We start from the raw sequence: 27721 nt of genomic DNA on the forward strand, positions 1-27721 counted from the left end.
CGACTCCACGGCACATAACAACAACAACAACATATAGAATTGTAAAGCCGTTTGAACTGCAAGGTCGGCAGTTCAAGTTCATCAGCGGCTCCTTGGAAACCGTAGACAGGGTTGCTATGGGTCCGAACTGCTCCACGGCACTTAACAACAACAACATATAGAATTACTATGAACTGACTTGATGGTAGTGGGTGTATCTGGGGGGAGTTCCAAACTAGGGGGCTCATTCTCCAGCAGGATACCAAACAGACTATTGTTTGGTATCCTGCTGGAGAAAACAGGAGTTTCATTGGCTAATTTTGGGGAATGTATCACCAGGCCTTTCTTCCTGGCTTTAAGAGTAGAAGGACACATAAGGTCACAGGATATGGAATTTTGGAAAGTAGTGTGTCTGTCCGTGAAAGAGTAAATTCTGTGTTGGGGGAGGTGAGGCTAAGGACCAGCTCAGGCAGGATCAGAACAGCTTTTAGACTTTGTTCATTCATTTGCTCATTCATTCTTTGTTTCATTCAATATATGCTGAGTATTTCCTGCACTTCAGTCACTGTGTGTGGGCTGGGGAAACAGGAGGAACAAAGTAGATAATGAACTTCTACAGTTTAGAATAAGCTCCCAGATGTGAGCTTCCTAGTGACCAAAGCAATAAGGAACTCATGCAGTTACAAAATCCACCCCCGCCACAAGATGCAAATGTATCAGTCACTGTGCAGAAATCTAGGTTTCTTTAGCACTTCTGTATCACTAGAGTTTGCGATTGACTTGACAGGGACGACAGTGTCTGTTAACACAGGTAAAGACACAGAGCAGAGAATAACTTCAAAGATAAACAACAGTACCCATCCGAGATGGCTTCTTCATACCTTCCACTGCATTTTCTTTTCCTTTCCATCTCTACCCACACCTTGGGTTAGTGCGCTGGACCACAAGGTCAGTTTGAATTGCAAGGTTGGCAGTTCAAACCCACCAGTCACTCCTTGGAAACCCTATGTGTCAGAACTAACTCAAGGGCACTTAATAACAACAACAACAACCCACACCTTAAAACCCAGGTGGTAGTACCTCCACAGGGTCAGGTGGTATAGCAAATGTCCGTCCACTCTCTGACCCCCATTTTTGTTCTCTTAGACTGTCTAGAATTGTTGCTGCCTCCGCCGCCCCCAATGGCGTACATCCCTGGTGGGGGTGCCCCAGCAGTGGGGGCGACCCCTGTGGGTTCCCAGTATTGCGTGTGCAAGGTGGAACTGTCGGTGAGCGGTCAAAGCCTGCTGGACCGGGACGTCACCTCCAAGTCCGACCCCTTCTGTGTCCTCTTCATGGAGAATGATGGCCGGTGGATGGAGGTGAGGCCCTCTCGTGTGTGTCTGTTGAAGGAAGTCTGGCTAGTTTACTGGAGAGGGGCTCTCACTGGATCCAGGGACCGCCGGGTCAGGCAAGTAGTTGGAGTGTGGGCAGGGTCAGGTTAGGAAATGGTTGGTCTAGACAAAGAGAGTGAGAATGGTCATACAACGCAAAAGAATATAATCAGTGTCCCTTAGTCGGACATGTAGGAACCATTGAATTTGTGTATGTTTTGCTGTATATATTCTCAACAACAACAAAAGGAACAAAATATAAAGAAAATGGTTAATCTAAAAATTTTTTTAAAGATATTTAAATATTATTTACAAATAATTATACTGTTGTATAAATTATTATAACAAAGACCCTGGGTGGTACAAATGGTTTAACTGTAAGGCTGGTGATTCAGACCTATCCAGAGGTACCTCAGAAGAAAAGCCTGGTGATCTCCTGCTGAGAAGTGAGCCATTGAAGACTCTATGGAGCACAGTTCTACTCTGACACACGTGGGGTTTCTCTGAGTTGAAACTGACTTGACAGCAACTGGGTTTAAAGTTATTATAATAACAGATTTATATTTATAATAAGATTTATGTATTATTTTATATGCTAGTTTGAAGTATCATCATATATCATTAGAGCCTTACATGCCTACTTCCACTTTTAAAATAACTTTTTCCCCCTTATTCCTAAACACACAGTCAGAAAGGAACATTAACAGAGAAGCAGGAAGGACAGATTTTGGTCCTAGATTGGCTCTGACGTGCAGCTCTGCTTTTCCTGGATGTGTGGTCTCAGGCACACAGCTATCCCTCTCTGAGCCTGTCTCTTCACCCTTGAAATGGGGCCTGGGCTGCCTCAAGGGACCTCCCAAGTGGGGCCACTGATGGTGCCATAGCCTATGTCTTCTGAATCTAGCCAGGCCTGGAGGCTGTGGCTGGCAGCGTGGGGAGAGATGCAGCTTGAGGAAGAACATTAAGAGATTCACACTGTTCACATATTCAAGTTTTAAAAATGTCTTTGTTTCCAACCTCATAAGGAATCTATATTCACTGTAGTAAACTTGGAAAATCCAGATAAACCTAACAACAAAAATCAACATGAATGGGAGCCCATCTGTCAGGGAGAACCAGTGTTAGCGGTTTGGTAGTCAGCCTTCCAGATAGTCATATTTTTTTCTGTTGTTGTTTTTATGCACCGTTGAGTCAGTTCTGACTTATAACAACCGTGTATAGGGTTTCTGAGGTTGTGAAAGTACTTGACCAGTTACTCTGGTCATGTGGGTGTGGCACTGTGGGTTCATGTGCTGCACTTCAAAGCTGTTTGAACTTCAAGGTCGGTGGTTCAAGCTCACCAGCTACACCTCGGAAACCCTACACAGGGTCGCTACGGGTCAGAACTGACTCGACAGCACTTAACAGCAACAACAACAAATATCTATGGGAATAGAAAGCCTCATCTTCCTCCCGTGGAGTCTGTTGGTGGATTCAAACCGCTTACCCTGCAGTTATGAGTCCACTATGCCAACAGCATTCCTGATACACATAAGTGTATGGAGTTTCCAAAATAGCCATCTATTTTCAATCGATATTTAAGTGGACCCAGGTGAGGTCCCATGGTACATCCCATGGTTTACGAGTTTCTGCGGATGTTGGTTCCTTCGTGTTGTGATGCTGAGGGGACAGGGCTGGGATTCTTGGCTTGCTTTTCAGAGAGGAAACTGGGACCCAGAGAGGACAAGGGCTTGTCTTTGTCCCCCAGCATATCAGCACTGCAGCCTGTATGGGGATTGGAGACACAGGGTCAGCCAAGGACTTCTAGGGGAACAAGTCAAGGGCACTCCAGGCCCTCTGTCAGGCCTCCATATCCGCCACCTGCTCTCAGGGAGTGATGTCCTCTCCCACTGTACCCCCACATACTCAGGGTACTCCTCAAGTCCTCAGCACCCTTCCTATCTCTGCTCCCACCCAGTCACCCTACTAAAAATAGTCCAGGGTTGCGACCTTTTCTGTGCTTGTGGTTCAAGCCCTTGGAAGTGTACTGGGTGGGAGAAAAAATCAACACAGCCCAGACCCCAAAATAGACTGTGATTGATTGGAGCCATCGGTTCCTGTCCCAGTCCCACCGCTGATCCACAGCTGTCTGAGGCCCCGTTCTTCATCCTCTGTTCCACAGGGGACTGCTGAGCTGCCCAATTCCCAGATTTGACATTCAGGAATCTATGAAATTTACAACATCTGCTCCCAGGGGGGATGACTAACCCCCTGACTCTACTTCCTGCGCACACCCCCACTTACATATAAAATTTACTTTGAAAAAAAAAAAAAGGCCTGCTCACATCTATTCTTTGAAGACACAAATATGGATACTCCTCAGACATAACCAAACATCTTCCAACATTGGTCTTCTGGGTTTGAAGGCTTAGGACCATAGTTTCATGGGACACCTCATTTCATTGGCTTAACATAGTTCACAAAAACCTTGGAGTCCTGGTGTTGTTACTGTGGGTTAATGTGCTGGTCAGTTTGGACCACAAGGTCGGCAGTTCAGGCTCACCAGTCACTCCTCAAAAACGCTATACAGGGTTGCTGCAAGTCGGAACTGACTCGACAGTGCTTGACAACAACAACAAACATCCTAGTGAAGTGAATAGCGTCTGGGGTCTTAAAAGCTAGCGAGAGTCCATCTAAGACACAACTTCAGGTCTCTACTCACAAGGAGCAAAACAATAATAAGGTACCCAAAAGCTCAGGGAAGAAATAAGTCTATACAAACATGGTGTCCGGCTCCTACCACTGACCAATCTGACTGGGATCACAATGGTTGGTTCCAGATAGAACAGGAGGAAAATATGGAGGAGAACTCATTCTTATCTGAAATAAAAAGGCCAACAGGAACAGAGACTAGAGGAGCCCCTGAGCCTATTACCCTGAAACATTCTAACCCTAGAACCAAGTCTATCCCTTGAGATCACCTCTTAGCAAAATAGCACGTAAAATAAAGGATATTACCCATAGATCAATGCTTTGCTTAAAAACTGTCAGTGTGAGACCAAAACCAAGCACCCGTGAGAAGATGGGGCAGGGAGACTAAAATACTGGAAATGGAAGAGACAGAACACAAGGCAGAGAATGTTGGCACGTTGTGAAACATGTAACTAGTGGAGGCCTGCTGTAGCATTGTAGGGTCAGCTCTGGGCTGCGAACCACAAGGTTAGAGATTCTAAGCCCTTAGTCGCTCCTTGGAATCCCTACACAGCATTGCTATGAGTCACAGCTGACTCCTTCAGCAAGAACAGTGCCACTGAACGGGATGTGTCAAATGGTCAAGTAGAAACCTCATTTGCTGTGGAAACTCTCACCAAGAACACAATAATTTTTTTTTTTTTAAAGGCCTGCTATTTAAAAGGCATGCAAACTACAGATATGGTGGTGGTGTGCCATGGAGTCGTTTCTGACCCATAGCGACCCTTTATGGGGTTTCTGAGGATGTAAATCTTTACAGAAGCAGAAAGCCTCATCTTTCTCCTGCAGAACAGCTGGGAGTTTTGAACTGCTGACCTTGAGATTAGTAGCCCGATTCATAACCATTACGCTACCAGAGCTCCTTAAAAGATAGTCAGATCGATTTACTTAATAGAAGTGGCACCTGAGACCCAGATGGAGAAAGGGACTTCTTGCCCTCTGTTACTTACCAGACAGAGACAGAGTATGAAGCCAGGGCTGAAGACTGTGGGTCTGAAGTCAGACCTGGGTTGTGATCTTGGCACTGACCTGTTAGTGGTTTGACTTTGGGAAGAGTTCACTTAACCTCTCCGTGCTTCACTGTCCTTATCTTGACCTTGGGAGTGATGATTGCTTCAGATGCATAGTAACTGGTCATAAGTGCCTGGCACCGAGCAGGTGTTCAGAGAGTTCAATTTCCGCTAGCCTGGAAGGGATGCGGCAAGTCGCCTGACTCTGACTCCCATTTCCCTGCCCTTCTGCCAGTACGACCGAACGGAAACAGCGGTCAACAACCTCAACCCCGCCTTCTCCAAGAAGTTCGTCCTGGACTACCACTTTGAGGAGGTGCAAAAGCTCAAGTTTGCCCTGTTTGACCAGGACAAGTCCAGCACACAGCTGGACGAGCACGATTTCCTGGGTCAGTTCTCCTGCAGCCTGGGCACGGTGAGCGTGGTGGGCACCTTCTGATGGGATGTGTGTGTGTATGTGGACTTCCTGAGCCAGTCCTTCTGCAGGTGTGGTGGGCATCTCCCAACTGGGGGTGGGGGTGGGTATCATAAAGAGTTAGAAGTTAGGCTGCTAACCAGAGCTTCTTTATAGAGATGGAGAAGGAATAAAATAGAAAATGCTTTGAGAGACCCCAGTGGAGATAATGCCTTGGACTTTCAGGGAACTGGTATTAAATGAGAAGGGCCAGGGTTGATGGGTGGGCATACAAGACCAGCTTCTGTATACAAGCAGGATGTGTCCACTAGGATCCTCACCATGTCTCTACAGGACCCTCAAAGGAGAACTGAAAAGATGTTTAAGAAAGGGCAGGGGCAAGTCATTTTTACCAAAACAGATCACCAGGTCTTTCTTCTGGGGAGCGGCTGGGTTCGAACTACCAACCTTCTGGTTACCAACTGAGCACTTAATCATTGTGCCATCAGGGCTCCTAAACTCTGACATTTTCACAAAAGAGGGAGGTGAGGTGGACAGAGACGGATGACTTCAGTGTGTTCCACTGTTCCTTTCCACACTGTTGGCTTGTTGAACCTCTTCAAAATGGAGGGATTGATCTTATCCATCAGGGACCAGGCTCTGAGGATGGTGGGCTGGGGGTGCAGCATGGGGCTGGACTTCTTACAGTTGTCTGTAGAATATGAACCAAGAATCTTCTCTGGGAGCAAAGCAGCTCAGAGGGAGTTGAGCTGCCTGGATTCCACCCCAGCTGGGGCCCTCTGATGAGTATCTTAACCTCTCTGGGCCTTGGTCTCATCAGCTGCATAGTGGGGTTGTCTGCCTCACGGGATGGGGATTGCCCAGAGGAGAGTTTCACCGTCCCCTGGCACAGGGCAGCATGCTGTGAGTCTGCCTGTTGTGGGGTTTACCTCCCTGGTCTCCTTCTTTTCCCTCTCTCCTCCCAGATCGTTTCCAGCAAGAAGATGACAAGGCCTCTGCTGCTGCTGAATGACAAACCTGCAGGGAAGGGCTTGATTACGGTACCAGCCCCCTCCCCATCTCACAACCCTCTTGCCTCTGCTGCTTCCCTCCCCCATCAATGGACTGCTTCCCTGGCAGATAATCACCAGCTTTGTTTGGAGTAAAAAGGCCCAAGTTACAACTTAGCAACAGGTCTCTTAGCAACGGGCTCTGGGCTCCACAAATGAAATATGTTCATGACTGCCAGGCTGGTGGGGGGCTACCAGAAGGCCCCAAAGGTGCTCCAGCATAGGGGTGCTTGGGACCTCTAGAGCCCTCTCAGCGCCCCCTCTCTGACACACCAGCCTCACATCCCTCCCTTGTGATCTTTCCAAAGAGTCCTGCCCAGCAGAGCGCTGCTTGTGACTGCAATGCACAATTCCTGTGATGGGCAGATCCTTCCCAGGCATGAATCCCCTTTGTCTTCACAGATTCCCTGAAGGCAAGGCTCAGGGAGCAAGTGCCCCGGGTGGTTCAGATAGCAAGACTCTCTAGCTGGGTGGGAGTGCCCATTGACAGCTTCAGAGTAGTGTGATCCAGGGGAGCTAGCTTTGAATGAGGAGCATCATACCTATAAGAGTTCGCAGGGAACTCCCCTGCTCTGGAACATCTCAAAGCTCGGTGTCATCTGTAGAATCTACATTCAAGACGATGAAGGGTGTGCCAGTCCCTACCTTACTTCCTGCCTCAGCTGTTTTTACTTCCTTCACGTATGTGTCCCGTGTTCAAAGCACACTGACTTCTGAGCACATCCTGAACAGCCCCCAGACTCGAATCCACTCTGTTCCTGCCATCTGCAGTGTCCTCGCCCAACCACCCTCCACCTCTCAGGCGCCAACACTCTCCATGGAAATGCCTTCACAAGTAGCTCCCCACCTCCAGGAAGCCCACTCTGATGGACCTTGGCCAGCTTGGCCAGCCTAGCTGCACTGTCCCCAAAGAGTTTCCAGAAGTTCCGCTCTTGGCCTCAGTTCCCTCCCCTGTGAACCACCAGTTGCTGTGCGGTTGGCTTGTTTAACGTGTGTGTCAGTAGAACGCACACGCCATGGGATTTTTCCAGTGGCTGATTTTTCAGAAGTTCCTGGGTAGAGAAAACGATTAACATGTTCAACAGCTAACAAAAAGGTTAGAGTTCAAGTCTACCCCGAGGGGCCTAGGAAGAAAGACTGATGGTCTACTTCTGAAAAATCAAAATCACATTCTAGCTGCCTGAGGGAGAGGAAGCCTCTTGCCTAGGGAGGGTCCAGTCCAGTTGTGTGCTGTTAACCCAGGAGCATTCCCTGTCCCTCAGTGGAGAGGGAGGGGAGAAGGAGGCTCAGTGAGGGCAGGTGGCAGTGTGGATGTCACCCAGAGAGCCTGTCACTGACTGGGGTGGGACCAGAAGGCCATTACTGGGAAGACTGGGGTAAGCTCAGGTGGGTCCTCCCCTGCCTTGGGGCTGTGCTTTCTGGGTCTACACCAGATGGGGGGCCAGTCAGGTCTGTCCCCACAACTTCATCTCCATCCATTATCCGATGGCCCTGTCTCTTAAGCCAAATGGGGTCATCTCCTAACTCATCACATACAAAAGGGTTGTTGTTTTTAGCTGCCACTGGCTCAGTTCTGATTCCTAGCGACCCATGTACAACAGACCACTGCCCAGTCCTGCCGCATCCTCACAATCATTACTATGTTTGAACCCATTGTTACAGCCCAAGGTCATTTTTATTGACTTTTAGCAAACCTCGTCACTCCTGATAACTTGTCCAAAATTCATAAGATGAAGTCACAACATCATCCCTTGTAAAGGAGCATTCTAGCTATATTTCTTCCAAAACACATATATTCATTCTTCTGGAAGCCCATGGTACATTCAATATTCTTCACCAACACTGTAATACAAAGGCATCAATTCTTCAATCTCCCTTATTCACTGTCCAGCTTTCACAGGCATATGAAGAGATTGAAAATAACATGATTTGGATTAGGTGCTCCTCAGTCCTCCAAGTGACATCTTTGCTTTTCATTTAACACTTTAAAGAGGTCTTTTGCAACAGGTTTGCCTAATGTAATATGAGGGGGCTTCAAAAGTAGATGGAAAAATTCCATTATCTTTCATTTTTCCATGGACTTTTGAAGTATGTCATTTGATTTCTTGACTGCTGCCTTCATGGGCATCGATTGTGGAACCAAGTAAAATTAAATCCTTTGACAACTTTAATCTTTTCCCCATTTATCCTGATGCAGTAACGTATTGGTCCAGTGGTGAGGACTATCATTTTCTTTATGTTGAGGTGTAATCCATTCTGAAGTCTGTAGTCTTTGATCTTCGTCAGTAAGTGCTTTAAGCCCCATTCACTTTCAGCAAGCAAGCTTCTGGCATCTATATATCCAGAAAGGGATTACCCCAATTTTTCAGACCATGGCAACTGAGGTTTCAGGAAAACAAGACACTTGTCCAAGATTACGTGCACTGCCCCTTTCCTCCTAGCCCTGGAGACTTGACTCAAGACCACTCTTGTCCACCCCTTAGGTGGGAGAGCGGGAGTCTCAGGAGCAGCTCCCAACCCCTCCTGGTCTTCTGGCCTTTACAGATCGCTGCCCAGGAGCTGTCAGACAACCGAGTCATCACACTGAGTCTGGCCGGCAGGAAACTGGACAAGAAGGTAAAGCAGACTGAGGAGCGGGTTCCCCATCAGTGGGCAGTGTTTTCCCCACCCCAGGGTTGTGTGGCCTGGCCCTGGGACCTCCAGCTACTACCTTCATCAATCCCCAGGGACAGCCCCACAGCATGGGCCCCACTGGCCACCCCAAACAAGGACCCCTCACCACTGAGGAAGTAAGCCTCCCATCACTTACACGTATTCAAAACATATGGCTTCCCATATCACTTAGAATAAATGCCAGGGTCCCTGTAAGGCCCTCCTGATGTGCTTCTGCCCCCCATCTCCTGAGTCAGCCTGCTCATTTTTCCTGAAGCCCACCAGGCATCCACCTGCCTCAGGACCTGGGCCCTTGCTGTTCCGTCAGCTAGGGATGCTCGTTCCCAGGAATATTCTCTTGGCAGACCTCTCACCTCCATCAAGCTTTTGCTTGGATTTAACCCCCTCAGCGAGGCCTTTCCTGAAGTGAGCGTGGTGCCAGCTTTTTCATTCCATTGTCCTTTAGTTTTCTCCTTACCACGTATCACTTTCTAACATATATCATTTGCTTAACTTATTTTACTTTCTGTTTATCCCACGTGAATGTAACCTTAAAACAGTCTGTTTTGAGCTTGGATGTTTTTAATGGTACTCACATCCTTTCTCTAGTATGCTGGACATAGAGTTCGTTTTCTGATTCTCACTACAATGAGTTAAAGTTCTGTCCTGCTGGGGGCCTCACCTTGCCTTGGGAATGGTCCCCTTCTTGATGTGTTCCATCTTAGATGCTGAGTTCTGACTCCTACAGGCTCTGGGCTCTCCAGGTTTCTGAGTACAAGCTTTGGTAGCTTCTTTTGGGGGGAGCTGTTTGGCCCCAGGGAAATACAGGCACCCTAGACCTCCGGCTGAGCCCTGTGGAGTCTACCCACAACTCCCACCTAACACCCCTTACCCCACCTGAATGCAGTAGACTTGCTGGCTCCCTCACCTGCCTCTCCTTGTCGCCCCCAGGACCTCTTTGGGAAATCGGACCCATTTTTGGAATTGTATAAGCCAGGGGATGATGGCAAATGGATGCTGGTCCACAGGACTGAGGTGGGTGCACGTGGCCCAGGGATCCAGTCACCCAGGGCCACTCAGTCCCAGCCATGCAGCACACAGGAAACACTAGGATGGCGCCAGAAGGACTTGTTTCCTCCCCACATAGGCCGGCTTACTTGCATATCCAGAAACATGGCCGTAGGTCTCTCTGTCTGGCCACCCCTTACCCCTATTGAGCTAGTCCACCCCTTGGGCCTGAGCCCACCTCTGCCTCACACTGTCCTGCAGGTGATCAAGTACACTCTGGACCCTGTGTGGAAGCCCTTCACAGTGCCACTGGTATCCCTGTGTGATGGGGACATGAAGAAGCCCATCCAGGTGAGGGGGTCTACTCCAGGCTTCCTGGGGTGCCTGTCAACACTCATTCTCAATAAGATTTGGGTGACATGGAAAGAGAGCCTTTCCTGGAATAGGAGACCTGTGTTCATGTTCAGGGTCTGCCTGGCCTCAGCCATCATCTCTAAAACAGGCTAGCTAAGATAATGAATGTGGAACACCTTGGAAATGAATTGATTTTGTTCCTGTGATGAGGCACACTCAGTCCTGAAGGGCAGTGTGTAAGAGAGGGAGGTCAGCACATGGACCCCCAGGCAAGGTGCTGATGTGTAACTTTGGCCAAGTGCTTTCCTCAGAGCCTCAGTGTACCCATCAATAGGATGGATACAACAATTCAACAATTTCTACCTTTCTCCAGGACAGTATAGAGAGTGCTCTGAGCTCTGGCCCACAAGTCCAAGTGGGCTGTAGTCTAAGACAGATGGGAGCCGAGTGTGAGGTTTGAGCCACACCACAGGGTGCAGGCTCCTAATTGGGGTGGCAGAGGTCACAGGAAACTCCCTGCAGAGGGCAGTTCAGGAGCTGCTGGGGTCAGCCCAGGCCACTTAGCAGGCAGATGCTGAGGGGAGAGGGAGGGACCAGCCACCAAGAAGATGTAAGGTTTTCTGGGGGAGTCTCAGGGGCTGGAAGGCAGCTCTGGGTGACCTTGCTGTACCTGCCCTCAGGTCCTGTGTTATGACTATGACAATGATGGAGGCCACGACTTCATCGGCGAGTTCCAGACCTCGGTGTCGCAGATGTGTGAGGCCCGTGATGGTGTCCCGGTGAGCTGGGCAAGCGTTCCATGACCCCACAACCTCAGCAGGGTCCGGGGAAGGGAGACGGGGTTTGCATCCAGCACATTGAGGCTCAGATCCCAGCTCTCTGACTGTGTGGCCTTGAGCAAGACATTCAACCTCTCTGAGCTTAGTTCCCACTTCTGTCAAATGGGTACAGATTAGGATAGGAACTGAGTGAGATGAACCAGGCACATAGTGAGCACTCAGGGACTGTTTATAAAGTTACACCCAAGGGGGTGACCGCTCTGGGACAAGACAAAGATGGGACATGGGGCAGCTTGCCAGGAACCATTTCTGACAATGAATGTCCTGGAGGACTTGCTGTCCCCACATGAAAGCCATGGAGGGAGTCCTAGGGTTCTGGGGGAGGGGTGTCCTAGGGTTCTGGGGGCAGGGGTGTCCAAGCTGAGCTTGTCTTTCTCCTGCCTTGTCCAGCTGGAGTTCGAGTGCATCAACCCCAAGAAGCAGAGGAAAAAAAAGAACTATAAAAACTCGGGCATCATTATCCTACGCTCCTGCAAGGTGGGATGGGTTCAGGGTGGGATCCAGGGTTGGGGTCCCACGGAGGCACCATTGCATAGGGGGTCAACAGAACATTGGGTTTGGAGCCCAATGAGTTCAAATTTGCCATGTCGTGGCTCTGTGACCATCTGAGCTTAACCTCTGTGTCACAGTCTCCTCTTCTGTAGAATGGGGATGGTAGTTGTTGTTGTGAAGTGCTGTTGAGTCAATTCCAACCCATAGCGACCCTGTTATAGGGTTTCCAAGGAGCAGCTGGTGAGTTTGAACCACCGACCTTGCAGTTCAAACAGCTTTGCAGTCTGGCGCATTAACCCACAGAGCCACACCGGGACTCCAGTATGATAGTGAGCTGAAGCATATTGTATTCCTGTGCGGAGAACAGCGAAGATGTGACTTGACCTCCTTCCAGGGGTTCCCCAGGTTGGAGAGGGTCGCTGTTTCCCATGTGAGAAGCTAAAAGTCGGAATCCACTCGATGCCAGTAGATTTGCTTTGGTAGGGTTTGTTTCTGAAACCTCTATCAACTGTATCTTCCTTCCATGGTTTTTGACACCTGCCTTACTTATTATTTTTTGTAATCAGTTACCCCCCTTTTCTCTGTCTCTCTTTTTTTTTTTTTTCACTTAAATACATTTATTTGAACTTTTAGAACTCCATTAAAATTAGAAGGCCAGTATCCTTTGTCAAAAGGAGGCAGAGAACAATGTTTTAGCAGTTTTGTTTATGATGTGTGTGTGTGTTAAGCTTTATCAAGTTGGTTCCGACTCATAGCCACCCTGTTGAGGGTTTCTGAGGCTGTAAATCTTTGTGGAAGCTGAAAGCCTCATCTTTCTCCCACATTGTCAATGATAATAATTATTATTTAAATTATGTTGAAGTACATCTTCTCTGTTCAGAGGGGAGATTAGTAAGGGCAAGAGAGGTATTAAGGACCTAGTGGCTACAAATCGGGACTTTCTCTGGAATGTCGTTTGGTAGATGAAATTGGGTGGCAGTTAAACTCTCAGCAGTTTGAACCTACCAGCTGCTCTGTGGGAGAAGGATGTGTCAATCTGCAGTGTAATTATTTACAATCTTCAGAACCCTATGGGCAGTTCTGCTCTAGTCTATAGTGTCACCATGAGTTGGATTTTGACTTGCCAGCAAAGGGCGTGGCGCTACAGGGTAATGCACTGGACTGCAAAGTCAGGTAGAACTGCAAGGTCGTTGGTTCAAGTTCACCAGCCACTCCTCGGAAACCCTATACAGGGTCGCTATGAATTGGAACCGACTCGACGGCACTTAACAATTACAACAAATTAATGGGTTCGGTTTGGGATTTTGTGGTAACTAATGCTGAGTCCCGAATCCCTTGTTGGAACCCTGGTGTGTGTGTGTTCAAGTTTGTGTGTTTCCCATCTGTTAGGAACCATAGCTCTGAGAACTTTGTTATAGAGATTTGGGTTTTGTTGTAATCAAACCTTTTTTCTTTTCTTTTTTTTTTTTTGCCTCTTTGACCTCACTGAAGGAACCCTGGTGGTACAGTGAGTTAAGCATTGTGCTGCTAATCTCAGGGTCTGCAGTTCAAACCCACCATGGGAGAAAGATGAGGCTGTCTGCACGTGTAAAGATTTACTCTCAGAAACCGTAAAGAGCAGTTCTCCTCTGTCCTGTCAGGTCAGAGTTGGAATTGACTCAACAGTAGTGGCAGTAGGTTGACCCCACTGAGGTATCAGGACACCGAAGAACAACGTCCTTAGATTATTTGTAGAGAATGTGGCCATATCAAGCCCCAACCCCAGATGCAGGGCAGGCACTCACTGACTCACTGGACACTTGATTCCTTCCAGGTAAACCGGAACTACTCCTTCTTGGACTACATCCTGGGAGGATGCCAGCTCATGTTCACCGTAAGACTCTCTCTTCACACCCTGGCTTCCACCCCAGCAAGCATCTTCCCTGAGGGAACTGGTCACTACCACAGCAGGAAGGACTTGGGATAGACTATAGGAAGGACTTCCTTTAGGGCAAGGGATGTTTCTAGCCCCAGAGGAGATGGCATGGGTGTTTGTTCCTGCTGGACGGGCCTGAGTCCGGGCTCAGCTGCTTGTCAGCTCATGGCTGAACAGCCCCGGAGGTTCAGAATTTAAAAAAAAAAAAAAAAAAAATCCAAATTGTTTTCCAGTGCCCACAAGGCCTTCTGTGATCTGGCCTCTGCCTAACCTCATCTGCTACCACCTTTCTCCTTATTCACTCATCTCCAGCCACCTGGGGTTCCTCACTATTTCCCAAACACACCAAGCTTGGTCCCACACTAGGGCTCTGCACTTGCTTTTCCTTCCGCCTGAATGCAGAACCTTCACAAGGCTGTCTTCTTCCTCACTTTCCAGGCTGTGGCACAGATGGCACCTCCTCAGAGAGGCTTTCTCTGATTCTTCCCACCCCTCCAGCCTGGCCAGACAGGCCTCTCAGCCACATTCCCTGGTTTAATATCTTCATGGCATTTGCCACCCTCTGAAATTGTCTTATGTGTTCTTTGTTTGTCCTGGTTTGTCCCACCACTAAACTGTGAGGCAGGGACTTTGAACTTTCTTTCTGCTCTAACCTCAGCGTATTGCATAGTGCCTGGCAAATAATAAGTGCTCAATAAATACTTACCAACCATAGCAAAGGGTGTCTCTGCCTGTCGCCTGGTGTGCACGCCTCACAGATGCCTCTCCTGTTCATCTTGTGTTTGGTTCCTCACACCAAGGGGACCTCAGGTCACACTGCTGGTGGGAACGGGCCCTGGTGGCTCAGTTATGCACTTGGCTGCTCTGAGGGAGAAAGGTGTAGCAGTCTGTTTCTGAAAGATTTCAGCCTTGAATACCCTCTGGGGCAATTCATTGACATTGGAATTGACAGCTTGGTTTTTTTTTGTCTGCAGGTTGGCATAGACTTCACAGCCTCCAATGGGAATCCTCTTGACCCTTCCTCTTTGCATTATATCAACCCCATGGGAACCAATGAGTACCTGTCAGCAATCTGGGCTGTTGGGCAGATCATTCAGGACTATGACAGGTAAGTTTGGGGAGGGGCTCTGAAGGTTTGGAAAGACTGGTTTGTCAAAGCTCAAAGGGACCCAGAGAGCATCAGATTCAAAGAATGGTCAACACTTGGCATAGATGCAGTTATTACCCATTTCTGTACCTGTGGCAGACATTGCTAATCGATTGCTGTACTCTTATCTATAGATTCAACTTGGCGCCTTCTCCAAACAATAACAAGGTAGCCACTAAGCAGTGAGACGGGAGAGAAGATGAAACTCATTAGCTATTACTACAACCTCTCCTCTTCAAAGATCTGAGGAAAGGGAGGTCCGGGCTGAGGATGGAGAGTTTGTTCTCAGTCATACCTGTCAGGGGAACTGGAACCCATACCCTCTGATTCCTGGGCCCAGCACTAAGTGGCCAAACAGCCTCGCTCCTCTGAGAACCTCTAAGGAACAGCCAATATGGGGGAGGCCTGCCCACCATGGGCCCTGTTGGGGATTACAGGTAGATTGGTACTGTGGAGGCACAGCCATGTAGAGAGGACAGTAGGTGTGATCATCAGCAATATGAGCCCAAGGCAAAGCCAAGAGAGCCTCGCAGGAGCCAGAACTCACATGAAGGCTGCAGCATCATTTCACAGATGGGCTTGTTGGAGGTTCCAGGAGAATGGGCATCACAAGCAGGAAGCCAGAACACAGGAAGGGCAGGCTTGGTCATCAGAGACGGGAAGGCTGAGGAACAGCCTCTGACTCCCAGGGGATTCAGGGCTTAAGGGTGATCCCAGGTCACATCAGGAGAGGTATGGTACTTACAGAAAAGGAGGTGGAAGTCTCCCATCTTGGCTGTTGGGTGGAAGGACCTGATTTTGCTGCTCCAGAGGCTGTTGTATGGAGCTGCCCCCTCAGCCCTTGCATTGAGCCTTCTGATGGATGTTCAGACTTAGCAAGACCAAAAAGAACCCTGGATCCCACCAATTATCTCACACCTCAATAAGAGGCACCATCAGTCACCCCAAACAGCCACGTCTTTCTTTCTCTTACACCCCACATCTTTTCTCTCTGAAAATCCTTGCAAAAGATACTTGAATCCAGCCTCTGCTCCCCACCCTGATCGCTAACACCCTGATTTTAGCCACCCTCGCCACCTATCCGGATTATTTTAGTAACCTCCTCACTGGTATCTTTGCCTCTACTCGGGCCTTCAATAGTTTGCTCTTCACACGACAGCCATTGGGATCCTCAATAATATATGCTGAATGAATGAGCAAATGAGATACGGCCTCTGCCCTCAGGAAGTTGTCTCTCGAGGGGGAAGAGAGGGGCAAAAAATCACTGGAGTTCTGTGGCCAGTTTATACATGAAACAGGCAGCGCTATGGGAACGCAGAAGAGAGGCACTGTGCAGTACCAGAGAAATCCACAGAGAGAAGAAGCCATTTGAACTGAGCCTCAGAGGATGAGTAAGAGTTTTCCAAGGGGAACAGAGTCAGGGTGGGCACAACAGAATTGAAAGTGTGAAGGTGCCCTGTGAGTTTGGGGAGCAGCAAGTGGTCTTGAAGCCCAATAATGAAGGACCTTGAATGCCAAGCTGGGTTTCTTGTTCTAGGAACATTTTCCAGCTATAAAATAGGAGATTGAGAGACAGCTAGTATAGCCCATCTTCCATCATGAGTCTGGTTTATTGTTATCCAGGACCTGGGCTGAGAAAGACCTTCTACCCAATGGGCTGCATGCAGGCCCATTGGGTAGAAGTGCTGTGGTTGATTAGCAATGTCTGCCACAGTTGTAGCTAGATACCTGGAGATGGATCAACAGATCATTCTAAAGGAGCTTCCAGAAGTGGTGAGCTTTCTACCCTTTGAAGTATATAGGCAGAGGACCCACCCTGGGTAGGAGGGTGGGAGGGCCCCTCTGCAGGTTTTTCAGGGTGTTTTCTTCTCTTCCCTCTGATTAGTGATAAGATGTTTCCAGCTCTGGGGTTTGGAGCCCAGTTACCTCCAGACTGGAAGGTAAGTGATACAGATTCGGTTCCTAAGACGCTAGGGTTTGGGTGTGGCCTTTCTGAAATCTACTTTGGAAATATCTTGGGCTGGAGGCCCAGTTGCCCTGCCTTCTCTTTGTCTACTCCAAACCCATCTTCCTCCCTCCAGTGTGAACCTCACGCAGGCAGTAGGGCTATAACAAGAGCTGGGACAGTTACAGTCTCTGCGTTCCGTGTTAGAAGGGAAGGGCAGGGAGGGCTGCCAGATTTAGCAAATGAAATATAGGATACCCAGTTAGACTGGAATTTTAGAGAAATAATGGATCATTTTTAGCATCGTTGTTGTTATGAAATGCTGTCAAGTCGGTTCCGACCCATAGCGACCCTGTATAGGGTTTCCAAGGAGTGACTGGTGAGCTTGAACTGCCGACCTCGCAGTTCAAATGGCTTTGCAGTCTGACGCATTAACCCACAGCACCCACCAGGGGCTATAGGATCTAGGGAACAATGCTGGGGGCTCTGGTGAGACAACATGTCCCAAATATTGCATGGGACATATTTATCCTTATCAACTGGGCCTCCTGTATTTATCTGGAAATCCTAAAAACAGGAAGCATTACCAGTGCTGAACTGCAGGCAGCAAGACTCCGGAGGCCAGAGGAGGGACCCAGCCCAGCTTAGGGCATCAGGGAAGGCTTCCTGGAAGAGATGAAGCTAAGCAGAGATGGGAAAGGAAAGTAGGAGTTAGCAGAGTGACTGGAGGGGCAGGGAAGGGGGCAGAGAGAAAAGGCTGGGAGAGAAAGGAAGCAAGACAAGCTGGAGGAACTGAAGGAAATGGGGAGACTGGGCCTCCATTGATAGTGGGTAGGATGGAGAGAGATGCAGTTAGAAGGGGGTGGGGCTGGCTATGTAGGGCCTCAAAGTATAGTGCGGAGCCGCTGCAGGTACTATCAGATTAGCATTTATTGTAAATTGGGTGAAGGTTTACAGAGCACATTTGTTTTCCATTCACCAGTTTGTACATGTTTTGTTTCATGTAATTGTGAAGAATCAGCCATTGAAAACCCTATAGATCCAGGTCTGCCTTGACATACGTGGGGTTGTCTAGAGTTGAAGTTTTTTTAGGGATGAGTGAGGATAGGCTTCTCCTGTAACTCAGGGGCATGGGGAAAGGATGCCCATGGCATGGTTTGGTGGCCCAGAGAGTGACAGGCCCTCAGGGCAGAGGCAGAGAAGCTAGAAGAGCCCCCTGGGGCAGGGAGAAGAGGCAGTGTGGAGAACAGGTTTCAGGAGGCAGGGAGGGTCTAAGGCCCAGAGCTATGAAGGGACTTGCCCAGGGTCATGCTATAACAGGGAAGCCAAGATTCCAACCAGGCAAGTGGACTTTCAAGCTTCTTCTCAGGGTCTTGTACCTCCCTCAGAGTAGCCTGAGGCTCCTGAGTCTGCACGTAGCTCTCACCAGCGCCCCCTCTTGTCTGCCTGGCTGTGCTCTTTGCTGTTTCCAGAGTGAGCCCTCTGTTCTACCCTCTCTGAGGAGGGAGGGCTTCACATGGAGTTTCAGGGGTGGCTTTGGGGCCAGGCTGGGAAAGGTGGGTGTCTCAGCCTTCAGATGGTGTGGAGTAGGGTCTACAGGATCTAGGGAGCAATGCTGGGGCTCTGGGCAGACACAATAATGCCACTCTGGGGGGCAGGGCGGGCTGATGAGGCCAAGCCCAGCGTGAGCCCGTTGCTAAGACACCAGCCAGCTTTCAAAGAACTCAGGCTGAATGAGATATTTTCTTACGCAAAAGCCTCCTTGGAAATGTCACAGGGCAACTCTAGGGAGGCTGGGGCTGTCCAGGCTGGAGCGATGGGTGGTGCCAGAAGGGATGCTGGAAGGAGCATGTGAGGAGCCCAGGCTTGATGCCAACCTCCCTGCCCCAGGGTCTGCCCTGTTGGGCCCCTCACTCTCTGTCTCTCGTGCTCCTCCCTCCGGAACCTGGTCCATGGCCTCCTGTTACCTGTGGCTCCCTCTCCTTGCCTTTCCAACTCCTGTTTCTCAGCTGAGAGCTCACCGCTGTGGGAGAGCTTCCCAGGCCCTCCTCCCGACCCCACGCACTTCCATGGACTTTCTTCCCAGAGCTTTGTGTTCAGTTATTGTCAAACAGGAGAGGCAGGGGCGTCTGACCACTGACTTCACTAGTGGGGAGAAAGAATTACCATCAGTGTCAGACAAGTCTCCACATTCCACCCTTTTTACCAATTCTAACATCAGCCATCCCTCCCATGACATTACTCCTCACCGAACTCACAGACCAAACTCAGGGCTGTTCAGGAGCAGGCCCGTTCTTTGGTTAGGACAGCTTTTTACACCTATGCTAGCCAGTAGGCCTCTTCCTGGCCCTCAGTCCCTCAGTCCCTGTGCTACTCAGGCAAATATTAGCGAACTCTTCAGCTCTACCCCAAAGTGCCTGGAGGCTCCCCACTCTTCCAGGAAGCGTTGGCCCGAAGGAGCTCAGCTCTTGCTCTCTCCATGGATTGGCACACCGACTATAGCTGCCTTGCTCTGTGGCCCAGGAAGCCCACTTTGCCATCTCCTATTTGTCTTTTGGTTTTACTGCCGCTGTATCTCCCCATTTCATGTCATCTGCCTCCTGAGCCCCGGGGGGTTCTCAGTGCAAGAACCCTGAATTCAAAGGGCACACTCTTCTTCTGGTGTGAGGTCCCCCTTTCAGCCTCTGAGATGGCCTGAAGGCTGGGACCCTAATGATGAACTGGAGTTAGTCTGATGCAGGGTGATCCAGGCAGAAACAATGGTTATGCACAGGTCTGGGGCGGGGAAAGCATAGCTTATGACTACTCCCACTTTATAGATATGGAAACTGAGGCTCAGAGAGGACAGTCACTTGGAGAGTCCTTCAGCTCCCCTTATGACCCACTCACTCCACTGTCCCTACCCCAGCCAGGGCCCTAGGAGCCAAGTCTTAAGACTGAAGTAACTGTGAGGCTGGGCTATGGGTTGTCAGAGGTAGCACGGAGTCTTAGCCAGTCTCTAGGGTTCCCTAACCAGCTTGCAGTATTTACTGGTGGTTCTCCTGCATGAAGATGCTGGGCTGCCCTAGGCAACATGGACAGCTTGTCCCCCAAGGTCTGCTCCTAGCTCTGCTTTGACCTAGGTACTCCCAGGTCCTCTCAGAACTTCAGTTTATCTACCTGTGAAATGGAGTTGCTGGAAGAACTCTGGGGTAGATGGGTGACCTCCCAGAGCCCAACCCACCTGACCCCCAAGCTGGGCCCTCCCCCAAGGAAAGATGGGGAAAGTGGGTGGGATGCAAAAGTTGTTGTGGGGCAAGAAAGCAGAATCTTAATCCATATCTATCAGGAAGGGACTTTTCCCCTCAGTCTGTAAACTCTTCTAAAATCTGATTTTTGGGAAAATCAGCCCAAGGGAGGACTGTTTCCCTGGCAACCAGTTCCTCTCTCAGCCCCTTCCATACAAGCCCCCCTCTTAATCTCTATAGAGGCTCATCAAGTCTCCATGGCAACAAGGACCTCTGGCCCCCACACCTGGAGCCCAGACTGGAGAACAGGGGGCCCCTGGGAAGGCACAGGTCCCAAGAGGGTTATCAGGGGACAGGCTCCAGTCACCCAAGACATTACCTTAGCAATGGAGTAAACCCCGTGCTTCAAAACTCTCCCTCCTAGCGACAAGTCAGCACAGGCCGCCAGGGAAGGGTCTTCTCCTCAGCCCACCCATGGCATGCTGGAGGAAGCACCTATGTCTGGGTGGCTTTGGCACATGACTTCTCCTCTTCAGGATTTAGTTTGTTCTTTTGTAAAATGGGTTCATTGGACTTGACTCCCAGCACCCCACTGAAATGTCTCAGAGCTAAAGGGTCTGAATGGGATCGTTTGTGCCTGTGCTCTTCCCCGGCTGCTGAGGTCCTCTGGACATGCCTTCACCCTCCACTTTTAAGAGCCTTGGGGCTGTGCATTCTGGCCTCGGTCCCAGTGAGACGATGGGAAAATCCTAGTCCATCCTGGGTCTCAGTTTCCTCAGCTGTGAGATGGGGTGATGGCAGGCCCTCCTCCATTGGGTTGCTGTCAGAAGATGACTGTAAAGCCCTGAGCGTGGGTGTAGCATGCAGTAGGGAAGCAGCCTAGACGGGGGGGGGCTTCATCTGTGAGATGGCAGTGCTCCCCATCTAAATCCCCCCAGCTGAGTCCTCCATCTGGGTCCCCCAATCTGAGTCCCCATCTGAGTTACCCCATCGGAGTCCCTCTATTTGAGTCCCCACATCTGAGTCTCTCGATCCGAGTCCCCATCTGGGCCCCCCATCTGAATCCCCCTATCTGAGTCCTCCCACCTAAGTCCCCCCAACTGAGTTCTCCATCTGGGTGCCCTGTCTGAATCCCCCTCCCCTCTGAGTCCCCTATCTGGGTCCCCCATCTGAGTAGCCCCACCCGAGTTCTCTAGCCTCTCTGAGGCCCAGGATTCCGCAGCCACCACAGCCCTAACACAGCCCTGAATGGGTTGGCTGATGGTCCCACTGCGTTTCTGGGGTCAAGCAAACAGCATCTACTGACTGCCATTGTGTCAAGATGTCTGGAATCCACTCTGACTGGGGAGCTGGCACAGGAGGCAGAGAAACAGGGCCAAGCCCTGTCCCTGCCTGATCCCCTGGCTGAGCTCTGGGTGAGGTGTCCCTGAGCCCCAGTGAGGCTAGCTGGCATGAGGTGGGCTCTCTCCCCAGCATGTCTGCCTGTGATTACATAGGCCTTGGAGGCCCAAAAAAGGGGACCTCTGATGGTGGAATTGACAGCAGGGCCATTTCAAGGACTCTGAACCCACCACCCCGAGACACCTCTGTCCCCTCACGATGACAGAGAATTCTAAACTGGACAGGGAGGCATAGGCAGGCCTGGTTTCCCCAGGAGAGACAGGTGATGTGGGAAATTACTGTTTTCGGGAGGGTGGTTGGCCTCTCTTGAGCATTGGACCCACAGTGGAGAAGAAGCAGATGTTGGGGGGAAAGAGCCAGGTGCCCTCAGAAGGAGAACTGGTCTGGATAGTAAGTGAGGACCTAGGCCCAGGTTTGGGGGCAGGAGGCTGCCAGCTCAGCATTTTCTCTGCATTCCAGGTCTCCCATGAGTTTGCCATCAACTTCAACCCCACCAACCCCTTTTGCTCAGGTGAGTGCCTAGCCCACCTGCATCTTTCCTAGGGTCACACCTGGCCATTTCCCTGTCAGGGTCGGGAACAGTATGATCCTGAGACAAGGAAGTACATGTTTCTGTCCCTTTGTCCCCTCCCTTCACCTGGAGCTTGGAGCCCGAGCGTCCTGGGTCCAAGGCCCTTTGCTGGCAGGGCAGGTTACGCTCCTCTCTGAGCCCTGGCCTCCTCACCTGCCTATCTCCTTCCCCACTACCTGTAGGAGGGGGTACAACTCTCCACACCCTGCTACCCTCCTTCCACAGAGCCTCCCTACTCCTTGTTTATCAGGAAGTACTGAGTATGTCTGGAGTTAGGAATTAGTAATGGAGTCTGAGTCACCTGGGAACAATTCAGAAACTAATGGAATAAGGGGTGGGATCCAGGTAGGTAAGGAGGAGGGTGACCTCCACCATCATGAGACCTTGGACAGGCCCACAACCCCACTCTGGGCCTCATTTTTGCCTTTTCAGAATAGTCTAGGATTTAGCTTGGGGGGAGACTCTGCCTCTTTGGGATCCCCAAAATTACGGCAACTTTGTGCTCAGAAGGGAAATGGATCAAGTTTCCAACCAGAGGGTGATGTTGTGAAACCCTGGGCATCTGTCAATGGGAGATGCGGGGTCTGGGCTCCTGCTGGGGGGAGCTGTCTGGTTTGGGGCAGGGTTTTAGAGACAATTCAGGATGGGTGACTTTATCCTTGTGGCATGATCACAAGGCAGTGAGGGATATATATTTTTGAGGTTAAAATGGCGGCACTTTATAGAGAGCAGGATGCTGTCCCTCAATCCCCCAGTCACCCTGACAAGAAGTGTCCCGGGTGGTTGACCAAGTGGCTGGCTCCCTGTGCTCCCAGAGCATCACTGTCAGAGCCACTTCTCTGTGAAGGACCTGCTGGATCTCCCTCTTGCCAACCACCCAAGAGCATCGGGAAACCCTGGCTCAGAGCATGGAAAGAACTCAACCCAGATCCCCAGCTAAGAGGTGGCAAAGTCAGAATTGCAACTTGGGGCTGGGTGACTGGAAATTCAGAGTTGTTTGCTTCATACTAATCTGATTCAGCCCTCTGGAAGCTGGCTGTAAGCAGGAAATGGATGCTTTATCAGCAAGTGGGAGGAGATGGGGTACAATGACTTCTTCTGGGCCATGGGTCCGGGTCGGGGGCACTGGGCTGATGCTGACTTTGCTTCCCCGAGACAGGTGTGGACGGCATCGCCCAGGCATACTCGGCTTGCTTACCCCACATCCGCTTCTATGGCCCTACCAATTTCTCCCCCATTGTCAATCACGTGGCCCGGTTTGCGGCTCAGGCCACACAGCAGCAGACGGCCACGGTGAGTAGAGTGCATGAGGAGGTTACAAAGGTGGGCCCTGCCTGGTTGTCTGGGGACTATAGACCAGCTCGACTCTCTGGAGTCAATAAAAATACTGAGAAAGATATAGCAATTCTGTTTAAGCTCAGCAGTAGATAGGTCTGTGACCAATGGGACATGCCTCCTCAGGGTCAAGAGTACTTTCCACTCCTGAGAGACAGATGAAAACCAGGAGAGGTGACCTCTGCAGCCCTAAAGTTGACCCTCTGAGCCATCGAGTTCCAGTCAGTGCCGCCCAGCTGGGGGGCTGCAGAACTGTCAGACCCTGGCCCTGCACTCAGTAGTGAGGGCGGAGCTTCACTCAGACCAGGATGAATGGGGTACCTCCCTGACACCAAGTCGGCTCCCTGGCACCTGGGCTATATGGCCAATGGCCATTCTGGGTGTCTGCATCCCTGGTCCTTACCCTTCTGCTCCAGGCTGACTCCACAGGCCCCTTGCCCACCTCCTCGGCCATCTCTCCTGACCCATCCTGATCTCACTCTGCAGAGCAGGCCTTCTCCCCCAGCCCAAAGGGCAGTGACTACCTCGCCACGTTCACTGACATTCCCTTTCATTCTCCTCACTCTGGACGCCAGGCCAGTCAGGAAACCAGGAGCTGAGTGTCTGCTATACCCCTTGCCCTAGTCCCACTGCACAATCTCTGGTTGTGGCTGAGGACCCCAGCACCCAGCCCGAGGGGAGTGAGCTATGCTGAACTTGGACTGAGGCAGTTGGGTCCAATTCCCACCTGGCCACTGCTCGCTGGGAGCCCCAAGCCCCTGCCTTCCACCTCAGCTGAAGGGAAAAGCGTGAAAAACGGAGTCCTCCCAGATCGCTCTTTTCAGCTGTCTCCAGTTACCCGTCCATGTCCACCACTGGGCCTTACTGCTTCCCTCCGGCACAATCCATTCTCCCCTAAGAGTCCTTTTGACAGCAAGTATCAGATCCCAGGACCCCCCTATTGAAAACCTTCCACATTTAGACCAAGTCCTCCAAGGCCCCACTCCTTCCTTCACTTAGAACAACCCCGCCACCCTGACCTCCTTCCTGTCTCTCAAACACCACCAGCTTATTCCTGCTGCCAGGCCTTTGCCCTTGCTGTCCCCACTGCCTGAAACTTCATCCCAGACTCTGTGTTTATAGCTAGCTTTCCCAGAGTGACGAGCATTTCCTTGACTGCTCATCTGAAGTAGATTGCCCTCCGATTTCCATTGTGGCTCTGACATGGGGTTGGGCGAGGGGAATGTCTTGTTCACAGACTGCATGTTTCCATTGTCTCTTGTGCCCCCTTCCTATCCAGACATTCAGCCCTACAGCTGATTCAACTGATGCCTGTGTTCACCAATCTTATCTCTGTGTCTCGAAAAAGATGGTGGATGGGTGGATTCAAGGTGGTCCATGCGATGCTTAGGAGTTGTGAGGAGGTGACTCAGTTGGGGGTCACTAGAGAAGAGAAGGTTATGAGAGAGGAAGACACACACACACACAAATGAAGAGCCAAGGACCAGCCAGGAGAGGGGCAGGGCACGTTCTGATTAGGAGGCAGTGGAGGCACAGGTTGGGAATGGGAGTGGGGTCAAGGTACCTCACTGTATGATGAGCCAATCACTTAATTGCTGGGACCTCTTGGCTTCCTCATCTACACAGTGGGAACACTACTTTGTGCAAGTGGTGTTAAGATTAAATGAGAGAACACAGCAGCCGGCACCCAGAGACCTGAAGGGTGAGAAATGACAGGCTGGGTCAGTTCTGGAAGAGAAAACAGCAGACACAGACCCTGAGGTGGGGGTGCCCAGGACGAGGGCAGTGGGGTGGAGGGAGGAGGTGCTGGTCCTCACAGTAGACCTGGCCCAGGCGTTGAATCCCATCCCTGTGGATAAAATGGGAGCTGTAAAAACTCTCTGGGGCTCTAGGGATGGGGAGAGGCCTGGGAAAGACTTTTTTCAATTTAATTCCTGGGGTGTGGCAAGAGGCTGAGAGAGGCAATTCTTCAACTGGAACACCCACTTGGATGCCACTGCCCCGCCCAGTCTATTATCTGCCTGAGGTCAGCTTTCAAAGGAATGGAAAAAAGACCGGCATTTTTGTTTTAGAGGGAAAAACACAGGGTGGGTGAGAAGAGATGGGAGGAAGGGGGAACAGAAACAAAACCCAACTTCTGGCCAAGCCTGAGCTTTTCATATAGCTACATCTGCTGGGTTGGAAAAGAAGAATCAGACTTGGGCAGAAGATAGGGGTGTCCAGAAGAGAGGTGGACCCCAGAACTGGAGCAGCGTGTGAGCCCGGGAAAGGCCAGGAAGAGTCTCTGGGATGTGGGGAACAGCTGTTACAGGTCCTCAGAGAGAAGAAACTGGCTCTTTCTCTGGAATTTGAGGGATGCTGAGTGTTCCCTCCCTTCCCCCCCCCCCCCCCCCCCCCCCCCCCCCAGCCACTTTGTAGTTCTCCCAGCCTGGGTGAGATGGCCTCTTCCCAGCTGTTACCCACCCCAAATGCATGACCTCAGCTTCAGGGATGAGGCCAGGGGGTCTCTATCAGCAGCCCCTGCTCTGATGTCCAGGAACAGATACAACCATTTCTCTGCCTCCAACCTTTGCACTGTCTCTTCTCCCAGGACTCCCAAAGGTGGATGAAATGGAGTTGCCTGGTGGCTCAGCCACAAGCTCTAAGATCTCATAAACCCAGTTCAAATCCCAGCTCTCCCACTTCCTGGTCATGTGACCTGAAGCAGCTCATTTAAGCTCTCTGAGCCTCAGTTTCCTTACCCATACAATGGGAATGATGGAAACAGTGCCTGCCTTCTAGAAGCATTGTGAAGATTCAGCCACTCAGGCATGTAAACTGCTCTGCACAGTGTCTGGCACACAATAACCATTCAACAGGCATTGGCTTCAGATTCTGGAGATGCCTCTTGGGCCGGCGTTTGGTGGTGCGAAGAACATTTAGGCCTAAAACAAATGGGAATAATGTGTGGGTTATCTTATGTATTTGTTCAGCTGCTCCTTGGGGACTAGGTATGGCTTCATCTTCATTGTCCCCAGACACAGGTGTGTATACAGGCACAGCCATAGTGCAAGAAATGGCAAGTGTGGAAAACAACTGTAGGCACACCTGCCCTTTCCTGTTCATTCACTCAATCCCAGTCCAAATGCTCTTCGGCACTGGGAAGACTCTGATGAAGAAAATTCAAGCTCTGCCTTCCACAGCTGAGTCTAGTGGGAGCCAGACTAGCCAGCAGCAGCTGTAATATACAGTGATTACATCTATGAAGATGGGAGTCTGCGCTTGTAAAGGAGGGTACCCAGCTCAGCCTTGGTAGTGCAGTGATTAAGTGCTTGGCTGTTAACCGAAAGGTTGGCCGTTTGAATCCACTCAGCAGCTCCCAGTCATAAAGATTACAGCCTGGAAAGCCCCATGGTGTGATCCTGCCCTGTACATGGGGTGACACATAGGGTGTCACATTATGAGTGAATCCACTCGATGGTAGCTAGCAACAACAACCTACATGGAGGGACAGCAAGAGCTTCTTGGAAAAGCAACATGGAAGCTAATACTTGAAGGGTGCTAAAGGGTTAGCCTCACAAAGGGTGGGGAGCAGGTCTGGCAGTACGGTGTGGGGGAGCAATTGAAGCAAGAGTGTGACCGTTCCCACTCACAGCCACCCTGTGGGACAGAGCACAACTGCTCCACAGAATCCCCAAGGCTGCCATCTCTATGGAGCAGACTGCCTCATCGTTCTTCTGCAGCCAAGCGCTTAACCAGAGCACTACCAGGGCTCCGAGTGGACGTAGACAGGATTCTACAGGGCCATGGGAGCCATTGAGGAGTCTGGGTTTTCTCCTGTGGGGAGAGAGAGTGGGGAGCCACAGGAGAGCATTAAACAGACAATGCCTGGTTCAAATGGGCCCCAACATTCCTTCTGTCCATGGCCCATTCCTGACTGGCCACCTGAGAGGCTGGTGTCCCAGTGGATGGGAGCTGGGGAAGCAGCAACACCCTGGGAATCCCCCTCCCCCAACTTCTCAGAAACCAGCTGAGGGTGAGCGCCGATGCCCCAGGCTGCCTGGAACTGTGCTGAAAAGTCCATTTCTTATCACTCCAATCACATTCAATACATTAGTGAAAGTGGACATTTAAAGCCCTAAAAACTCAAGAACCTCCAGACGAAGGCAAGGGTACTCCATCTTTGAACATGTGAGTTTGGGTGGGGACCCAATCTGACAGTGATTAACCTGGGTCTCTGAAGCAGTGCCAGGATTCCAGGCGCTGTGATGGACCACCTGAGGAGTGTGTAGAACATGGG

At 50.6% G+C, this 27721-nt stretch overlaps 1 protein-coding gene across 2 annotated transcripts in view; it reads left to right on the forward strand.

Annotated features, from left to right (window-relative positions):
• Positions 1-27721, forward strand: part of CPNE2 (copine II) — a 50668-nt gene that overhangs the window by 18937 nt on the left and 4010 nt on the right. Inside the window, exons 2-14 of one of the 2 annotated variants that reach the window (XM_006863552.1) lie at positions 1126-1340; positions 5328-5507; positions 6473-6547; positions 9101-9172; positions 10160-10243; positions 10478-10567; positions 11251-11349; positions 11800-11886; positions 13715-13774; positions 14791-14924; positions 16849-16903; positions 21996-22047; positions 23267-23400. In XM_006863552.1, coding sequence (XP_006863614.1) covers positions 1161-1340; positions 5328-5507; positions 6473-6547; positions 9101-9172; positions 10160-10243; positions 10478-10567; positions 11251-11349; positions 11800-11886; positions 13715-13774; positions 14791-14924; positions 16849-16903; positions 21996-22047; positions 23267-23400 — 1302 coding nt within the window. In that variant the 5' untranslated portion in view covers positions 1126-1160. Of the gene's footprint in view, positions 1-1037; positions 1341-5327; positions 5508-6472; positions 6548-9100; positions 9173-10159; positions 10244-10477; positions 10568-11250; positions 11350-11799; positions 11887-13714; positions 13775-14790; positions 14925-16848; positions 16904-21995; positions 22048-23266; positions 23401-27721 lie in introns of those variants that run through there. The other variant, XM_006863551.1, reaches the window with a different exon arrangement.

This window comes from Chrysochloris asiatica, unplaced genomic scaffold (genome assembly GCF_000296735.1).
Source record: "Chrysochloris asiatica unplaced genomic scaffold, ChrAsi1.0 scaffold00055, whole genome shotgun sequence".
Classification (NCBI taxonomy): domain Eukaryota; kingdom Metazoa; phylum Chordata; class Mammalia; order Afrosoricida; family Chrysochloridae; genus Chrysochloris; species Chrysochloris asiatica.